Source organism: Rutilus rutilus, assembly GCF_951802725.1.
Source record: "Rutilus rutilus genome assembly, chromosome: 9".
Lineage (NCBI taxonomy): Eukaryota > Metazoa > Chordata > Actinopteri > Cypriniformes > Leuciscidae > Rutilus > Rutilus rutilus.
The window spans coordinates 13,704,222-13,725,898 of record NC_140223.1 but is presented as its reverse complement, the minus strand read 5'-3'; the positions used below and the strand labels follow the sequence as shown (position 1 = coordinate 13,725,898).

The following is a 21,677-nucleotide window of genomic DNA, read 5'->3' as shown; positions in this document are numbered from 1 at the left end:
ACAGGTGGAGCTGGGGAAGGTGGAGTGATTCTGAAAGCCCTCTGCTGCAACTGCTACAGCAAATAGAGAGCCTAAAGTCCCTCCCCCTCCGCTTCCGGCTCATGGGACCTTATTTCGGAAAAAAATATGTATGGTAGTCAATGGCGAGAGACAACTTATCTTTTTATTCCGTCTGAACTGTGCCCTGAATTACACATATGATGTTTGTCAATAAAAAAGATAATTATGAAAGTCAAGAAAGTCGCAGTTTGTCATAAACCAGAAGAGTAACGTTTAGTTTTATGTGAAAATCGCTCAATGAACTACATCTCTCGTCTCGCACTATGTACGTCACCATCCGTTGCTCGTATGTGTGTAGTCTGGTACAAAACACTCAGGCATGACGGCGTAACGTTACGATTATAACGTAAGACTATAGAAAAAATGACAGACGTTTGCTTCAGTAAAGTTAGCTTCATTCATTGAGAGAAAAGGTATGACGTCACATGTGCGCCTTTTGGGTTTGTAGTCTTTGTAATTACGTATTTTCACAGTCTTATACCTCAACAGTTTTACATCAAACTGCGACTTTCTTGACTTTAAAATGTATCTTTTAAATTGACAAACATCATATGTGTAATTCAGGGCACAATTCAAACGAGATCAAAATATTTGTTGTCCCTCGCCATTGACTACCATACAATATTTTTCCGATATAAGGTCCCATGGTGGTCAACCGGAAGGGGAGGGACTTAGGCTCTCTATGCTGACCAAGTATTTGAAAGTTGAGCAGCGAGCTCATTGGCTGCTGATACAGCAAGAACCAATCAGATGTGTCCTACAGAGGACGATGTGAGTACATTGAGTTAAGGATCAGCCTGTGCCATCTAGAGTTTCATGACAGAACTTTGTTTTTTCAGACCGAGATGGTATGAGAAGCTCTCATAAAAGCAAGTGATTTATTTTAACAAGCAATACTGAGCAAGTAATCTGACATAAGATTATTAATTTAATACTAAAATATCCCTCAATGTCACCATTTGCATTGCACATGCAATGTTTAAATGCAGTGTAATACAGATGTGTTCTGTTAATATCAATGCATTAACAATGAGATCAACACTGGTCTATCACGAATTGTAATGGTCTTTTTGATGCTTAGTCGTGATATGTGGGATTATTATGTACAGTATCAGTGCTTGGAAAATGCACAGATTAACAAGAACCTGGATTTCTCTGAACTGAATCTAATGACTGTTGAGTTCTGTGTTATGGGTACCATAGTTCTTGGAAATCTCTCTAATCGTTGTAGTTGAGAGATTCACAGAAATGTTTGCTTTGATAAATGGTCAATTTTCAGTTACCCTCAATGAACTCTAATGACTTTTCGAATAGTCAATTGAAGCAATAGAATACTTAATGTAGGTTTAATTGTGTCAAGCTCTTACATTATTTATCTTAAAGAAAATAATTTATCGCTCGATGTCAACCCCAAGGAGAGTGTTGCATATAAAATGTAATTGTAATAATTTTAAAAGCAATACTAAGACACACACTGTCTGTAGTATATGCAAATCAGAGCAATACATCCCTCCAAATAATGTATTTTCCTTACTGTCTCAGTAATTGCACAGTAAATAATAATAATAAAACATTCAAATCCAATCAAAATTTGTTTGTTGTGATCTTGGTGCAGTGTCTGATAAAATTATGTGATACAATGAATACAATAAGATACAAGATATATTCATATGTATATTTTTCTTTTTAGTTCCGGGGAATTTTTATTTTTATTTTATTTGAAAGATTTTCCGGGGAAGAGTCTCTAGCATATTTATACTGTATATTGTTTAAATATTAACACTGCACCTATAGATTTTCATTACACTTACAGCACACCTTATTCATGTTGTACATTTTATTGGAAACCAATGTAATATCTTGGGTATTGATTTTGACTTTATGTTGATGGAGCCTTTTAATAAAGAGTACATTTTTGCCTGCTCTGTATTTCATGATGGGAAGTAGTTCTGCAGTAACTTGTAGTGCAGTATATTAAATTCATCATTGAAAATTAACATAATGTCCATAATATTCAGAATTATGATATTATTACTCAAGTTTCTCTAATGTGATCATGTGGCCGTAGATAATACATGCACATGCTGGCTAATCTTAATTATATTCATGTATTATCTGAGGAATACATGATAATGTTCAACTCTTCCCTGTCTCTCTTGCAGAATGATTCCCTCCACAAGTTACGACTTCCTGGTGCGAGACCTCGTATCCGGGCGAGAGTATGATCTGTGCGTTCTGGCCGTGTACGACGATGGCATGACCTCGCTGACCGCCACGCGCCAGGTGGGCTGTGTCTCATTTGTCACGGAGACCGAGTACAGCCAGTGCCAGTCGCTCCGAAGCCATTTCCTGGGCGGCACCATGATCATCATCATCGGAGGAATCATCGTGGCCTCCGTCCTCGTTTTCATCATCATCCTGATGATCCGATATAAAGTCTATAGCCATCAGGGGGCAGATTCTGGAAAGGGAACCGCCATGACGAACGTACGCTCGCAAACGAACGGGGGTCAAGCAGCGGGGCAGGTCCCGCGCTCCAGCTCCAAAATCGTAGAGGGCCAGGAGGCCTCAGGAGCGGGTTTAGGGGGGGCCGCTGGGGCCACCGCTAGTTTAAAAGACTCCACTGCCATGGTGCTGGTCACAGACTCTGAGACAGCTGTGCAGATTTCAGAGATGACCTGTGAGGACATAGTCTCCCCCACACAAAGGCACCATCCCAGAACTTGTATAGAGCTCAAGAGACGCCCTTCGCTTTCCTCAAAAGAGGGTACAAGCACAACGGAAACACAAGGAGGTAAGTCAAAGAAAATGTGGGGTTCTAACACTTTACAAAAAGGTTACATTTGTTAAAGGGGTCATGACCTGAGAGATCAAATTTGCATTGATTTTTGACATATAATAGGTACCATTAAAACATCCTGCAAGTTTCATAGCTTAAAGGTGGCATATATTGCCCCTTTTCACAAGATGTAATATAAATCTGTGGTGTCCCCAGAATGTGGCTTTGAAATTTCAGCTCAAAATACCCCACAGATCATTTATTATAGCTTGTCAAATTTGCCCCTTTTTGGGTGTGAGCAAAAACACGCCTTTTTTGAGTGTGTCCCTTTAAATGCAAATGAGCTGCTGCTCCCTGCCCCGTTCAGAAGAGGGCCGATCCTTATTCACGAGCTTCGGATACTCAGGCTATTGCAAACACGTGAATAATGACACTCATCCAAAATCTCAGAAATAGCCAGTAGCGGAGTACAGCCTTACGGAGAGACTTGCAACTTTTAGACTGAACCGGGATGTTTCTGAATGGTTAGTGGATACATTTATGTTGTTGTTGTGGAGTTACATTGATTCAACTTTGAAACAATTCCTGCTTTGTACTGTCCAAGCCTGTGAAAGCACTCCGGCTTGAAGTGATTAGCGCACACAAGCAGGTTTTTGCTTACTGTTTCTGGGGGATTTCCATTGATAATAAAATAAATCCACTGCTCTCTTGTCTCCTCTGAGGCTGGGACTCTAAATAGTGTTCTGTGCTCGTCTGTGCAACCAACGACAGAACACTTTGCATGCTTTGCACAAACTTTTGCCATTGCGTTAGAACTGGTTACACTGTTGTCACTTCCGGAAACCAAACGGTGGCGCTGTGGGTGGAAACGTACAGTTTAAGGGGCAGTAATATTATAATAAGATCCCTTTCCTATGTCAGATGGGTAGTGAAATCTGATCAGCTTATTTTTTTAAATGCTTGCAGAGAAAGGCTTACCAAAACAAAGTTACTGGGTTGTCACTTTTCACGTTTTCTGGGTTGGTAGATGCACCGGGACCCGATTATAGCACTTAAACACGAACATTTTCATGATATGTCCCCTTTAAAACATGCCGCCTTATTAAAAACAAAGCATTTATTTAATCAAGCTCCAAAAATGGCTCATTTTAATATTGTGTGATCTGTGACGTCACACAGAATAATACAGGACTTCAATGAATATTTGCAAGATAGAGCAATACATAGGCGCCCTCCCACTGGCATCCAGTCGCTTGACGGCTGACATTTGCCTACACCGGATGCGAGCGTTGCGTCAAAAAGCGAACAGAACCCATTATAATCACTGTCTAAACTGGATACAGTATACAGATGCACGTTCAGGTTCTGACATACTCCACGCACTTGATTCTGTCGAGAACAGGACAAAAGGAAAAGTGAAAGAGCGTTCGCTTTGACGCGTCTAGATTAAACAGCTTGTTTGCATCTCTTTATGGACTTCAGAAGGATTCCAGAGTCATGAGCAAGTAAATGGTTTGTTTTAATGCCATCCCAGATTGAGTTGGAGGATTATACAGTATGTTTATTCAGAGCTTCATTATTTCCTGTCTCCATTCTTGCTTGTGTTTGGTTGTGAAATGTAGTTTGTACACCAGACAAAGTTGTCGGTAATTGTATTAAAATGTTGTGTACTGTGCACACAAAAGCAACTAAATGGTAGCCTACCCCAGACAGTTGTGTAGTGTGAGAGGTACAGCGATCCGATGACTTGGAAAATTGCGCAGTGTGTACCCGGCGTTAGTTAATACAGTTTTAGGTACCAGACAACAGCAAGCACGCCAAAACCAAAGGCAAATCGTTTGATTTAAAATGCTTAAGGTTGCTTTCAGGTAATTGCACATTCATATGACCCTTTGACAGTGTGCTTTTTACAATGCCATGGCACTTTACAGCTCTTCGGAGTGCATATATAGACTCCTGTAATTGCCAGGAATAGAGCTATTCACCTGATTCAATGGGCCATGTCTAGGTATTCCTCGAAGAGCCTTTCCTTTTGTGGAATTTGGATTTATGGGTCCAATCAGGTAATTGCAGTTTCTAGATGAATGCTCATGGAATTCAAGAGGGCCTCATCCTTAAATCGTTAAATCGATAAAGACCATTCAGTCAAGAGCTGGTGATGCAGAAGGCTGAACTTCCATGATTCTCCTGATCCCGTCAGTCACTCAGACACCTAATGACCACAAATTAAATGCAATCATCAATCAACTAAGTTGGCACAGGATGTGAATTAAAATGTATTATGTCTGAAGGAGCATGATGACACAGACAGGCTCTTTAAGATCGGGGAATTATATATTTTTTTTATTAGCTTTTTCAGTAAATGGTTAGAAAAATTAGAGGCTTAACCTACATAATATTCACAGGCAACTTCGGTAGATAGTAGAATACTATATACTAGTGCATAATATGTACTGGTTCATTTAATATTCATTTTATATGTGGTTTCTGATTAGTTTCAACCCTGTTACCAAGCAAGAAAGCATATAAAGAAAAACATATGTGTGGATAATATGTGTGAATAATTTTTTCTGACAATAGCTTGAATAATAGGGTTGAATGTTTGAGCCTGGTGAATCAAATCTATAATTTGTATAAAAAAATAAGAAAATTGTATTATTATTATTGGCTGACTTTTTTCCAAACAGTTCAAACGGAGACTTTTTGAGGAATATATATTTTTTTTTCTGTAATAGGGAAGTAGTATTAGCCACACAGTATGTTTTTGGTAGTTATAAATTTTTTTATTTTACTACCATGTGTGAATTGTAGTATGAGCTGATTATGTCAAATAACAGTGTCATATGAATTGAATTACTTAATACAAATGTATAAACAGGAATTTGATTCATATTACTTGTCATGCTAATATGTTAATTGCATGTGTGATAATTCTTTACCTAACATATCTATACGTTTTCACAGCAAAACAAAACAAAACATTGGATTCAAAAGCGCCAACATATACCTTACAGGATTGCATTTCTGTATAGCTACTGATCCAAAAATGGCATCCCACCAACACACGGTCGATAAACAACATGGAGTGATACAAAATGGCTTTGTGCATTACATAATACATCAGAGGAATCCGTGTATGGAATAGTATGTTGTATTTACTTTCTGTTCTACATGTGCAACAAACAGTTTGCTGATTAGTTGAACAGCAAGAGTAGTGACAGATCTTGACATCTGAAAGACGTTTGCTTGTTGTAAATCAAAAGACTTGGTACCAGCAGAAAATTTGTTTTGGCACTGCATAAGAGTCAGGATTACACAGCTCTCTAGAATATTTGCAGCTTTGCTAGTCTTGTATCTCATCAATCATATTAATATTTCCCCTTGTGAATAGGATGTACACTTTAGCATACTTTTAAAGGGTAACTAAACCCCTGGTCAGAGCCTGACTCCACCCACTGGCAATATTTGAAAAATGCTGGAAAAGTGGGCAGACAGTGGAGATAGAGGGGACGAACCGAGGGCGGGGCTGAGCAGGGGGGCGTGCACCTGAGACCCGCAGTGACGGATTAATTGACAGCTGCTGTCAGACTCTAAAATGGAGAGTGACTGGAGTGACACAAGTAGCTTTGCAATAGAGCTGTCATTTGAAGTCGAGGACTTTTCTCCCCCACCTTCACCTGAAGTGGAGGAGGGTGAATTATTTGTGGACACAGGGCCAGAGCCATATCAATTCGAGCCGCTGGCTCAAACTGCGGTCTTAACTCCCGCATCGTGATCGGCATTGACGATGCTATAGCGAAGCAGCCGCGCAAGGGAGAATGGGGCCAGTGTCTGAGTGAAAATAAATACTTCCTGACAGGGTCGCAAGACGACGTAAAGTACATGCATCTGATGAGTTTTATCGAGTTGATGTCAACAGCTCTGTAGGCATATTCATATTTTGCCGCTATGTGAAAAAATCCAGCAAAATGCGCCGACGTGTTTGTCGACCCCAGAGGATTAACTTTAGCCTAACCATAAATTGTGATTAAAATATGTATGATCATTCACATCAAGACGCCGCTGCGGTGGTGGAGTCCATGCAGGAGGAGCAGCGTTTGGCACTGCGTCGCTTTTCAGCACGAGCTGTGTGGAAAAGCCCGTTTCTACTCTATCCTGATCGTTTTCAATAATCACAATTCCAACTCCTGACTCGCTACAGTGGTTTTGACGAAACAAGATGGTTTTTATACCGCCAAGGGCGTGGTGAGCTCGTACCAAGGGCATGGTGAACTGGAACCTGCTTACGTCACGCAGTACCGCAAACATCCAATAGGAAAATTCAACTGCAGTAGCCACCGTTCAACCTGCACTCAGATGTTTTTACACCATATATTGTAGAATTAAAACACTTTATACCCAAATGTCAAAAAAGTTACTCGAATCAATGAACAGCACTAATAAGGCCCCATTCTTACAGATCATTAACTAAAAAAAAGTTGGTTTAGGGTTTAGTTACCCTTTAAGAAGAGTACTTGTTACGGAAATGATATACTCAAGTGCACAAGACACTTCATTGTAATAAAATGAAAATAATGTATAGTTTAAACTTACATTCAATTAAATTATGTGAAATTAACCAACTTAAGTACATCTTTATATGTTATTTCATAATTATTTACTATATTCTTGGAAACATGGTTCACACGTACTTCCAAATTTACTGACAAAAATGTATGGTAAACTATGGTGTCATATGTGTTGAAATTTGAATGTGAGGTAATATCGAATAACAAACTAAGTTAAAAGTATAATCATGTACTTTACATGTGCTCAACAAAATATTAATAAAACAATGATTTAAACTGATAAAGTAAAACTTTTAATTTGGCATTATTACAAAGTTCACATTTTAAAAGTGTACTTAAAGGAGTAGAAACGAAAATTCTGTCATCATTTTCTCACCCTCAAGATGTTCCAAACCTGTATGAATTTCTTTCTTCTGTTGAGCACAAAATAAATTATTTTGAAGAACGTGTATAAACGAACAATTGATGGACCCCATTGACTTCCACAGTATGAAAAAAAAAAAAAAAAAAAAAAATACTATGGTCAATGGGGACCAGAAACTGTCTGGTTACCAACATTCTTCAAAATCTCCTTTTGTGTTCAGCAGAAGAAAGAAATTCATACAGGTTTGGAACAACTTGAGGGTGAGTAAATGATGACAGAATATTCATGTTTAGGTGAACTATTGAACTCTTTAAGAAACAGACATGAAAGTGTACTCTCTTTAAGCACACTTAAAGGTATAGCGGAGGATTTTCCCGAATTTTAGAAAAGAACCGCCCTCTCCACTTTTTGAAAAAAATGCACATGCTCCCGAGAGGGAACGCCTATTAAATGTGTGCACCAGAGAGCATGCACGAGCTAATCATAGCTTACATTAACTTTTACTAGCAGTGATTTTAAATGGATTTCTCCAAATAGCATGCCAAACTTTACCTGTTAAGTAGAAACTTCACGACTGAGGCATCAGTGGGAAGCCCAACCTGTGTTTTGAGCGCACGCCATCGTGTGAATCGTGTGCACGAGCACGTACGACGGCCTTACGTAAACATATCACCAGAATGATTGACACTTAGGAGGACCAATAGTCTTGATGATCCACCCGGAAAAAGAAAATCCTCCGCTATACCTTTAAGTGGGATTTTATTTCATTAATACTATAATAAAAAAAAAACATACTTTTAAGATTTGAAGGATACATTTATTATAATTAAATGCTATAAAAAGTCAAATCTATTCATTTATTTATTGCGTATAGCCACATAAATGGGATAAAAATAAAATGTACTAGTATCGGTATTAAAGGGTTAGTTCACCCAAAAATGAAAATTCTGTCAGTAATTACTCACCCTCATGTTGTTCCAACCATGTAAGTCTTTCGTTCATCTTCGGAACACAAATTAAGATATTTTTGATGAAATCTGACAGAATTTTGACTCCTCCATAGGCTTCCAGTGTGACCGAAACTCACCGGCCCAGAATAGTTATTAAAACATCGTTAAAATAGTCCAAGTAACTACAGTGGCACTACATTAAGTTTATCATGCGACGAGAATACTTTTTGTGCACAAAAACAAACAAAAATAACGACTTTATTCCACTTTTCATTTCCTTCTCTCTGGGCCTCGTAGTGTTTTTGCGCTGCGCGTCTGTGTTGCACGTCATCACGCAACACACACATGACCGGCGTCGGCCAATAGTGAGCCTACGTGGTGACGTGTAACACAGACGCGCTGCGCAAAAACACTACGCGAACCAACTAGAGGTCCAGAGAGAAGGAAATGAATAGTGGAATAAAGTCGTTATTTTTGTTTGTTTTTGCGCACAAAAAGTATTCTCGTCGCTTGATATACTTAAGATTGAGCCACTGGAGTCACTTGGACTATATTAACGATCTCTTTAATAACTTTTCTGGGCCAGCAAGTTTCGGTCACATAGAAGCCTATGGAGGAGTGAAACATGGCTCAGATTTCATCAAAAATAGCTTAATTTGTGTTCCGAAGATGAACGAAGGTCTTACGCGGTTGGAACAACATGAGGGTGAGTAATTACTGACAGAATTTTAATTTTTGGGTGAACTAACCCTTTAATATGATATTTTGGTATCATATTACAGGGTTTATTTTACTTCCTGATCACCTTATCAGTGTTTATCTTGTTTTCACAATCAGCTGATTGCATATTATCCCTTATTTATCTATTCTGTGACACATTATATTGTAGTTTTGGCAGTAGAGAAGATCAGCTGCACTACACCACAGACCGGCTGTTCTCCTTCACCTCCGCCAGCAGACTCCCATTGAGTGGTCTTCTGAGAGAGGCGCGAGAACGGTCTGTCCTGTCACTAGCACAGTCCTACCCATCCCTCACGGCTGTTTTTCTGTCTTCCCTAGACACCGCAAACCCACAGGTCAGTGACGAGAAGAGGGTTCAACGAGATTGGAGCGACTTTAAAATTTGATGACTCCTTCCGCTGTCCCGCAAGAGACAGCCATCCTCCCTGAAGAGTAATGCCACCTTTCTTTTTTACTTCTTCTAAAGTCATCTGCTATGTGGAATTTTATGAAGTTCATTTATTTTTGTAAATGGTCAAAACTTCGTTGTGAGAGACTGAAAACAAAGAGACTGTCCTACACATAACAAACACTTTTTTTTTTTTACCCGGGTTCTGGCGTAGTTTCTGCAGTCCTGTCTGGTGCATATGACAGCTCTGTTTCATCTCTGTTCTGTGTAGTGTGACAGATGCACTTGTTCTCTATTCGGGTTTGTATTTCCAAAAAAAAATCTGCACTACCAGCTGAGACATCTGCTCTTCATTTGGGTTTTGAAACTGTTTTGTTTATTGTTGGCCTCTCTCTATATATCTCTCTCTCTCTGTTTTCAACCCACCCCAGAGCTCGCCAGGTCATCCGATTATTGGGAGAGGAATATGGGATAATTTGTCTGAACCCCTACTGGACTTTCTCCCTTGAGTGTTCACTTCTCACACTGTATTCCAAGGACTATCCAACCGTTTCCTACCGGGACATATTTGAGGACTCAATCCACTACTGCAACGAATGGAAACGGAGCACAATAATTGTTCTCCATTGCTGGCTTTTGGAACATATTGCCTTTTACATCCCCGTGGCCGGGACTGTCTATGTGTTTGCTGCCGACTTCAGCATGCATTGTTTACTGGACGGTTTGGGTTCGAGAATAACACCTCACTGGAAGGGGTGAGTATACACTTGCTCTTTTGGAAAGTGAATATTCACCTTAAATGTGTCTCTACCTGCCAATGCAAACTGAAACATTTCCTTAAAGTTGAATGGGTCTAACATTTTACTTATGAAACATATTCTATCAAGATGCAATACATCAAAATTCAATCAGTTTTCATAATTGTTCTCACTGGTTTAACAACATAAAATGTTTTGTCAATAAAATTATGTAGAATGTTGTTCTCGATAATGCTTTTGTATGTGACATAGGGCTCATCTTACACAGACATAATAGAATCCAAAGTTATTGTAATTCTTCCAATTCCATCTAGTTTTAAATAAAACAAATCAAACAATTAATACAACGTATAAAAAGCCACGCTATATACCACTATATTTGTGTGTATGTGTATACATAAATACTGTATCTACAGTATAGATGCAATTCACACTTGTATTTGAAGAAGTGTTATTATTACACATTCTATTATGTCTGTTTAATATTATAAATAAATGTTATTAATAATTAAATATATTACTTAAATATAATAGCAAGGATCTATTAAATTCAGGTTTGCCATCACGGGAATACATTTAAAAAAAAAAAATAGAGATGCACCGAACGACTGTCCAGGGACCGGAATCTGACAATTTTGCGGGTGATCGGTCCCGGCGGGTGACCGGCCGGTCAGTCTCATGTCTTTCCAATTCCGAGCCATCCGAGTCTGTTTTGTTACCAGCGGCACAGGAAACAACATCAGCTTTGTAATCTTGCACTCTTCTCTCTTTCGGCAAAGTGACACACACCCGCCTCCTCTCACTCACTCCTCTCATTCGCTCCGGTTAAGTAGTGTTTGTATTGTGCATCATTTTAGTATTCCCGCAGGTTTCGTGCTCAGACCAAAAGCGCGTGCACCACTGATCTATATAATTGAAGCGAACAAGCCGCCTCTCATTCTCAAGCAGCTTGTGAGTCGCAAGTACCAAAATGAGTGGTTTACACACACAAAATTAAGTCAAAATGCCCGTCTTGGTCTGTGCCAATAGCCTTGTGGGCAGCGCGGCGATATATAGCGCAGTTGCGCTTCGGGCGTCCCGAGTTTGAATCGCGACTCATGGGCCATTCCCAATCCCATCCCCTTCTCTCTCTCCTACTTTGCTTCCTGTCAACTAACTGTCCTGTCATAATAAAGGCAAAAAACGCCAAAAAATTAAATAAAATAAACAGTTAAACACAATCAGTTTTGGAATAGTTGAGAAAGATAACACATGTTGTGTAACAGTATATTGGATCCGTGCATAAACTCTTAAAGTGACAGCAGTCTAATATTCCTGCTGCTGTCTGTCATGTTAATCAAAGAACAAAAGACAAAGAAAATCGCTCTCTGCTCTTTACTAAATAAGTTGTGTTACTTTAATTGTAAACATTAATCTCTATTTAACTTTTACAATGAAGACTATCCAGTGTTATTTTACATTTGATTACTTTCTTAATAACCTGAGACACACAAGAAAAATGTAATCGGTGCATCTCTAATTTTAAAATACAAAACAGTTAATTTAAATTCTAATTATATTTTGCAATATGAGCATAAGAGTCTAATATATGTATATAGTATATGTATATTTAGTAAGGTTTGCTCACTCAAAAGAGATAAGAGTCAGTGATTAGGAAGCTCTCAGCTCATGTTGACATTGCTGTGTCTGTCCTGAGGTTATCAGCTAATGTCTTGCACCTCAGCTTCATGTATCAGAAGCTCTACCAAAACTCATGATCACTCATGTGGAAATATAATTAACTTGTTTGTGTTGCATAATCAGTACCTTTCATCTCCAAGTATCACCTCTGACTGCAAACAAATGCCAACATAAGGCCATAGGAAATGCCAAGTATGTACATTTTCCCCATTTAAGACGACGCCAAGCAGAGGTTATAATGGAGCCATTCACAATTTACAATTTACAATTTAAATTACGGTTAAGGTGACTTAACAGCATAAGTTGTTGCACAGTGGATATGAGGATTGTATTCAAGCTCAGAAACAGTGCAACAGCCTCATGAATTATTTGATCATACTGGTTTTTTTTATTTTAACTGTTGCTAAAAATTCCCTCACCATTCATGCTTGGTGACGTCAGAACAGAGGTCTGACAGAGCATGTCAAAAGAAATATACAGCATGCTGCACGCAAACCAAATGCACCAGGGAATGTTACTCAGACACTGGACAATCCATCGAAATAGCACGTCAAAACAAACAAAATGTTTATATATATATATATATATATATATATATATATATATACACATTTGGTTTATAATTTTAGAAATAATTACAAAGAATCTGCAGGGAACAATTAATTAAACATGAAATGCACTTTCATTGTTCGCTGCAAAAAATATTTTCTTACTTATTTTTGTCTCATTTTTCTTAAAAAAGAAACATTCAAGAGAAATTAAATTAGTTAAGATATTAAGGAAATAGGAGGCTTTATATATACACACACACACACATTTATATGTGTATATTATGTGTAATATAATACTTTTTGTTTTAATACTTAATGGTTACATACTGTATTGTCAGAGAATAAACAGCACTCAAAAACTTTAGCTGTCGATTAAGTTGCAACTCTCTTGATTAAATATTGATTGAATTTGATGACACATGTGGCCTGGCTGTCTGTGACCTGAGAAAGGTGTTTGATGCCGATGTTATACGCAATCAGTGGGATTCTGTTTAAAAGTCTTCCTGTTAAAGGAGCTGACAAGGATAAATTGACAGGCCAACGACTGGCGCTTCACATGGCTATTGATCCCAAAATCAAAGCTTCTGCTTCTTTTCCATGACTTTGAGAAACGAGAGCAGTTAAAAGTTCGAAACGCAAAGTTAAGATGGATTGAGATGTTTATTACCCTGTTTCAGTGCTTAAAGCTGTGAATCAACCCTAGCTGTCAGGACTCAGGTGTCGACTGAGATTTGCATTGCTATCCACATATAGCTATTCAGGCATCTAACAACAATAGCTGAGAGAAAAATGAGCAATCATTTCTAATATAACTGTGACATAAATTATACACTATACTGTTTAAATGTTTGGGGGAAGTTAGTTTTTTGTTTGTTTTTTTGTTTTTTTTTGTTAAGAAAGTAATAATTGTATTCAGCAACAATGCATACAATGCATTACATTAATCACAAATGAAGACATTTACATTGTTACAAAACATAAAATTTCAAATAAATTCTGTTCTATTCAACTTCCACAAAAATATCAAGCAGTTTTCAACATTGATAATAATAAATGTTACCTGAGCAGCAAATCAGCATAATAGAATGATGTCTGAACGATCATGTGACACTGAAGACTGGAGTAATGATGCTAAAAAATATACGTTTTCTATGACTGAGCTTTCCAACCCTGTTATTTATTTCAGACCTTCATCTCTCAGTGGTGCATCTAAGTTGTTATATTTAAGTCCAACTGAACTGCAATTACACAGTATTTTAGTTGTTGGCAACCCTTCGCCACACTTAGCATTTCGTTTTGACTTGTCAAGCCTCATTTCTTCGCCAATTAAAAAATCATTACATGACTAATCACTTCACCATGCCGATGACACAGCGATAAGCTCACTGAACACATTTTTCTGCCACAGACGCTTATGCAGGTTGTCCGTTTTGATTACGTATTTGCCATTTAATCACAGAAATGCCATTAAAACAGAAATTACACTTACAAGAGCAGGTTTAAATATTGATATGTAATAATTCATTATATCGGGAGCGTAAATGCAATCTCACCTCTGGTTTAGACAGTTGGCTCATGGTAAAGACCTTGAAATGTCCTTTACCAATGTTGGATTGGATTGGAATTGGGAAAAGCATTGCTGCTGTTTTAATTAGCTGTTCTTGTGATTTGTTGTTGTTGTTTTCTGCGAACACGGTGTTGAAGGAGTTCACGGCGATGTTATCTGGCCTATGTCTGCTCACCCAGAGGGGATGTTTGCTGATACCTTAATTCTTTGTTCCACCTTCCACCTCTTTGAGATAAGTACTCCGCAATTAGTAATTACCACAACATTGTTAATCGCATAGTACAGCCGCGCTCCTCGAAATTAACGGTTCGTTGCTGGTTTTGTTGCTAATGTTTTGTTTCTTGGAGACCCTTCCTTTCTGGCTAATTGAAATTAGGAATGAAACATATAATGACTCACGAATTTGCCCTTTCCATGAGCCCATATGCTCCCCTCACAGGGTCAGAGAAATGCGAATTTACTCACTGCTTAGATTAACCAGATGGATTTAAATGGTCGCCCACATTGACTTCTCCAAATGCATCTTGTTTCGTTCGGAGGTGGTCACACTGGATTTTAAGGTTGTAAAATCCTTTCCGAATATTGCAACAGCCAGGATATAATGCCCACATTCCATGGCTTGTGATTTGAAGAAATACATTTTTTATTTAATTTTACAAAGGACAGGTGGTTTGGAAAATTTATGGATTATTCACAATGTTAATATGTTTGTTAATTCCCATTCCAGTAATATAGCAACACTTTCCGTGATTGAAGTTTTTGAAACATTCACCAAACTGAGAGTTTTCTCCAATTTTTATTTGAATGCACCAGGTTACTGTGATGTTGATCAAGCATCTTTTCAGAGATTTCACCTAATTTGAACTTTTTCAGGATGGCATATTGGTGCTATATTTTATAACCAGATAGAACAGTAAGTGCTATAATGTTAATATAACAAGCTACTTGGACAAAATCTGCTTTTGTTTTTACCTAAACATATACTGATAACCACCATGATAATACAGATGACAAAATAGAAAGCGACATGATGAATCAGATAAATTATAGCCAACACTCATATATAGACAGTGTCATACACGCAAAGACAAAAAAAAAAAAAAAAAACACACATCAGGGTTACACACAACACTAAAAAAAATAACATAAAATGTAACATAGCATGGTGCATTACTGATAATAAAAATAAAATGAAAATATAAATATGTAATCATGTGATGTGTCACGCAGGGACTTCTGAGAATGTTATTTGACTGTTTTTACCATAAACTATACATATAATTGATAGTTCACCAATTAACAGGTTTTTACTGTACCTTTTTTTTTTTATATAAAAATAATAATAATTATTATTATTTACACTCAGTGTATGCAGAAAAAGATGAACATTCTATGCATATACATATTCTTCCATACACATATGTGCAAGTGTATGCGTCAATTAAATAGGTTAGCATTAAAGAGATTAGATTTGAAATGGAGTTTACTTATCTCTCTCTTTTGGAAAGTGATGTGGCAGTCATTCCCCTGTGTGTCATTTGCATGACAGACCGCTGTTTTATTAAAGAGCTTTCTGTGATTTATATCCAGCTGTCATTCACTGTTTGCCCCTGGGTTTGCACAAAATCCATTGAAAGACTCCTTTATTTGATATCTAATGGTCGTCTGGATTTAATTGCAGAATCAATAGTGCTGACGAGAATCAAGGTGTGCTAATATAACTCATAATGAAAGCTATAATGGCAGCCAGAGTAATACGATTTACTGAGTGTTAAATACCGTCCTCGTTATCTGATGAAAAAGATTGGACTTGTTTACGCTAAAGTTTTCATCTACGGGTTTAGTATAGTTCTTCATCAATTTAATTTAAGCGTGGGATTAGTCTTTAAAAAGTCCTCTCGATTGGCTGATTAAAAGAAATTGCACTGCCAACAGAACAAAAAATAAATAAAATAACATACTTTTAAATGTGTACAGTACTTTTGTAAAAAAAAAAAAACAGTATTTACACAACCGTTCAAAAGTTTGGGGTAGTAATATTGATTTTTTTTTTTTTTAAGAAGTCCACCAAAGTTGCATTTATTAGATAAAAAATACACTAAACAGTAATATTGTGAAATATTACCGCAACAAAGAAATTTGCCTTCTATTACTCCATCAAGTATTCAGTCACATGATCCTTCAGAAATCATTCTAATGTGCTGATTTGCTGCTCAAGAGACATGTATCACTATTATCAATGTTGAAAACAGTTAATTTTTTTGTGGAAATAGGATTCTTTGATGAAGAGAAAATATAAAACTTTTGTAATACTATAAGTGTATTTACTGTCAAGCTTTGATTAATTTGATGCATCCTTGCTGAACAATACAAATAAATAAATACATTTTTGACAGACCCAAAACTTTTGAACAATAGAGCATATTTGAATACACTGGTGTTGACATATATATTTCAAAAATTAGAAGAAGCTTCAGGGCAATCGAAAGATATTAACAAATCTAGACTTGATTGCCGTGAATTATAAATAGATTTCGGGGAAAGCATTTGAAGAGCTGAGGGATCAAGCTTTTATGACACAATGGGATTGTAGTTTTAAGTTTATTTATCTTCTTTCTTATACTCGAAATAGTCTCTTCACCGGAACAACCGGCATATCTTTTCTCTTTGTATAAACTCCCATGTATCTTAAGTAGTCTGTTTACGTCGTCACACTCCAAACTGAAACCGTTCATTTTTCACCTAACAAGATTAAACACCGGAACCGCACGGCTTTTTCGGGGTAGGTGAGAGAAGAAAACGGCTGAGATTAAAAACAAGCAGGAACAGAAACTTCACTTAATATGCAAATGCCCGGAGCTGTTGATCTTAGCTGTGTTTGGATGATTTTGGTTGTGTGCTCGGTCTTCTATCACATCTATGCCGCGAGGCTCCAGACAGAACCATCTCGGAGGCCACATGCGGTGTGAAACATCCAGAATCTGTCTCAGAGCTGAGCACGCTTGGCTGGAGCATATGGCCGCTCTAGAGGCCAAATTCATGCCGATGAATTTTCTTTTGGCAGGGCCGAGCTAAAAATAAATCACTCGTGACATGCTCAGATCAATATTGATGGACGTTCATTTAGGTTTTCATATAAGACTGATTGTGGTGTTTGCATGGAGGAAGGTCCTTGTCCAGGTGTTGAGCTGTTAAAGGTGGCGTCGGCGAATACATTATCTGAAAGAAGCAGAAAAGGCACGGGGTCGAGTCACTGGCAGAGATTGCGTCTAATCCCGGCTGCTTTCATGGTCTCTCAAGCTTTCCAGAGCTTGGCGGTACCGTTGGCCGCTCCTGCCAACAAATTAACATTTATATCAGCTGTTCTCCCATCCAAAGGGTCCAGAAGCCCAAAGAGGAGACCACCATCATAGATTTGAACTAATGCCAGCACTGTTGTTGATTCCTTTTGTTCTTTTATGCATATAAGATCAATATAATTTTAGATGTCACAATCTCCACTTATGAAAGCCAATTTGACCCGCTCCCTCTGGTCTTTGTAGACTTCAGACTATGAAGTTAAGCTCAGTTGACAGGATTTGTGGCATAAAGTTGGTCATGGGATAAATTTGTTAAATTGGTTTGACTATGCCCTTTCATTTTTAGCGTATGTATGTATTTATGTATGGTTTGCATGCAAGTTGAAGTAAAAGTGACAGTGTTACAGTATTCCACCCTGGATATATACAGGACAGGAATATATATACACACACATTTTATATATTTTAATATAATGGTGTTTTATTATATATAGCCAATTATAATGTCTCAGATTTCAGTTTCAAATAAATGCTGTTCTTTTCATCAAAGAATCACGTTTCCACGAAAATATTAAGTAGCACAGCTACTGCTGTTTTTTTTTTTTTTTTTTTTTTTTTTGAAGGATCATGTGATCCTGGAATAAATGGTTACTGGAGTAATGTATTGAACTGAAAACAGTTATTTTAAATTGTAGTAATATTTCTGTTATTATTGCTTTTACTGTGTTATTGATCAAATTAATGTTTGGTGAGCATGAGATACTTCTTTCATTTAAAACTTTTCATTTCATTTAATACTTCTCCGCACTAAATAAAATCCCAAACTTTTGAACGGCAGTATAGACAGACAGACACATAGATAGATAGATAGATAGATAGATAGATAGATAGATAGATAGATAGATAGATAGATAGATAGATAGATAGATAGATAGATAGATAGATAGATAGATAGATAGATAGATAGATAGATAGATAGATAGATAGATAGATAGATAGATATAGATAGATAGATAGATAGATAGATAGATAGAATTCTCTATATTTTTCCATACAAATAAATTCACTCTGGTAATCATCGTGCCACAAATGCTGTCGATAGAGCTTAAATTGTATCGAACTGAATCATTCTTCTAAATTGTATGTTAGCTGACCTGTGAGCAGCTCCACGATGACTAGGCAAGGGCTGCAGTCTTTTCTTATCTCTTCAGACGCTTCACACCTTCTGCCAAGGGCTCTGATCTTGTTTCTCTCTCGTTTCCTCTAGATATTCATCATCCTCCTCCCATTCAGTCATGCAAACTGCACCAGTGAGAGGAAACTCAGATGGGACAAAGTAAACAGCATGTCTGTGCTTCCTGCACTTTCATCAATTTGCCCTTCTCCTCCTCCTCCTCCTCATCCTCCTCCATCTCAACTGGATTTACAGTGTCATCCATGACCCTCCTGCCCAGTGAGAACTGAAACTCAAAGGACTGAAAGCAACAAACAGACGGCGGCAGCAGTCTCAAATGGGAGCACAAGTATACATGGTAATTTGAGTTGTTTGGTCACTTTTTATTTTGCCATTTTCTTTTGTAACTGTACATAAATCAATTTAAGATCTTATAGTTTTGTACATGTAATTTTTATGGTGTGTGATTTTTTTTTTTTTTTTTTTTTTTTATAAAATAAAAGACTAGATCAATTCTAATGGTCTCATTTTAATGTGTGACATTCCTTTCAGGAATTTTCTTGTCAATGGATTCACTCTCCTAACTGTTAATTTCCTCTTCCCTTTATCAACAATAAAGTTGCAGGCAGTACAATTATCACTAAATATGCTAAATTATTTTCACATGTGCTAAATTTGTCAAAGCTGTTAAAATTGAACAGGATTCTGTTTTGTCAGGTTGAGGAAGTAAACACCCACATTGATTTTAGCACTAAAGAGCTGTACTGTAAATTACCTGAGGAAAGCTAGGGCTGCATTCGAAATCACATACTTCCCTATAGTAGGCGTAAAACAGTATGTGACAAAATAAATATGTCCGAATTCACAGTACTCATAAAAGAGTATGCAAAAAGTACCCGGATTACTTTCTACTTCCAGCGAGATTCTGAAGTGTGCATACAATGGACATAAATACTATTGGTCACCCTTTACACAGTTTGGACTGTGTCTGCTTGTTTGCAGTGCAACGAACGGTAAATAAAGAACTGGTTCTTTGAATAAGCGCAGCACTTCCTTTACTCAAAACAAACAAACGAATAAAAAAGAAAGAAAAAAAAAACACTAACCTGTAAGTTGATAAAAATGTTATGCGATGTTGGACAAAACACATATGTCGAATTCTGAAAATCTCCAAAATTCACGAGTCAAAAACCTAGTAACTCCATTTGAGCTTGATTTTGGTAAAATTTTAACAATTTTAACAACAAACGACACATGCAAGTGTCTGACCATATATAAAGCCACAATATCAACCTTGACAATGTAGTGTTTAATTATTAAAAAAATACAGTGCTTTTTCCATTTCCTGAAAAGTAGCATTTGTGAAGATAAGAGGCTTCCACACACATTATTATACTGTATAATGTGTATATACATGAGAAATTGATTAATTTATAAAATGATAATACATTTTTATGTTTAATTTCAGTAAATAGTCTGAGTACGTAGCTACGTTTGAATTATCATCGCTGAAGACAGTATGATGGTGTGCAGGTGGAAGTTAATCCAATTTGCCCTACTTCTAAAGTCCTTCCAGAGTTTCAAAAACAAGATCTCCTCCATCTCCCGCTTCCACTAAAACAATTCATCAATTTGAACCTGGGATGATGTCATAATGTTGGCCCCTCCCACAGGTTCCTGATAGAGGGTATGCACGTGACATCACCGTCGGCCGGAGTGCCTGCAGTTACGTGCAGTGAGTGTCAAAATGACTGAGCGGCAGCATTTGTTTTCAGCAAAAACACACAAAACACATATAAAGCGGGAAAGCGCTTTGCGATTGACTGTACAACTAGATTTGACGAGAAATCGGAGGTATATTTTTACAGACTGCCGAAAGCTATAGAACAGAGAAGAAAATGGATCGCTGCAATTCACAGAAACAACTGGACTCCAGCGAAAGGTGGATTTGCAGTTATCATTTTGTGTCAATATGCTGAATTGAGGTGTAAAATCATACCCTATATATGGTATTGTTATATATTGTATTAATAACTCATCAATTAAATATTTATCATTGTATATTCTGCATTATTTGAAGTTTATTGTATTTATATAAATCATTCACAGGAAAATTTGCTTTATGTATTTCCCCGGTGTCGAAATCAGGCACACATGTCAGGCAACACGATCCCTGGCTGCATGTCAATATCCATGGATCAATGGATCTTTAGTAAGTTGTAAGGAACACTATATTGAGTCCAACCTTTAGTTTACATTGATAATCGTTTGTTTTCCTCGCATTTTCGCACTTTCCCCTATTAAGTCCAGTCACGCAGCAGCTCTTTTGCCACTCAATCCGGCTAAGGGGGCATGTTCCGACGGGAAAGTGATGTCAATGCATTCCCTCTATACTGAAAACTCCACTTCTGTTAGAAATGAAAGCTGAATGATTTTAGCATTGTACCATAGCTAATATGTTTTGTTTCTGATAAAATTGGTGCCTAATGTTTTTATTGTTATTATTATTTCTTTAAACAATATATCTGAGACCGTCTTGCTACAGTAAAATCTGCTCTGCTGTTGTATAATATCTTGGATTTGGGATGGCCACCATCAACAGCGGTGCTGCATTCATTACATCCTATTTCCCTTAACTCAGACATAGACATTTTTAGTCTTAAAAGTCAATTCTTTCTTCCGACAAAACTTGCACCTCAGAGTTCAGACTCATCTTTTTTAGTCTAGCTGACATAAATTGTCCATTAGCAACTGAGTGGCTGAATATGGTCAACCTTATGCACCCCTGTTTCTGTGCG

At 37.3% G+C, this 21,677-nt stretch overlaps 1 protein-coding gene across 3 annotated transcripts in view; it reads left to right on the top strand.

Moving 5' to 3' along the window:
• Window positions 1-20,183, top strand: part of LOC311297570 (leucine-rich repeat and fibronectin type III domain-containing protein 1-like protein) — a 116,849-nt gene extending 96,666 nt beyond the window's left edge. The window contains exons 4-7 of one of the 3 annotated variants that reach the window (XM_084419926.1): window positions 2,223-2,854; window positions 9,781-9,894; window positions 10,282-10,605; window positions 18,973-20,183. In XM_084419926.1, coding sequence (XP_084276052.1) covers window positions 2,223-2,854; window positions 9,781-9,848 — 700 coding nt within the window. In that variant the 3' untranslated portion in view covers window positions 9,849-9,894; window positions 10,282-10,605; window positions 18,973-20,183. Of the gene's footprint in view, window positions 1-2,222; window positions 2,855-9,780; window positions 10,606-18,972 lie in introns of all 3 variants that reach the window. The other 2 variants (XM_084419925.1, XM_084419924.1) reach the window with 2 other exon arrangements.
• The last annotated feature ends 1,494 nt before the right edge of the window (window positions 20,184-21,677 follow it).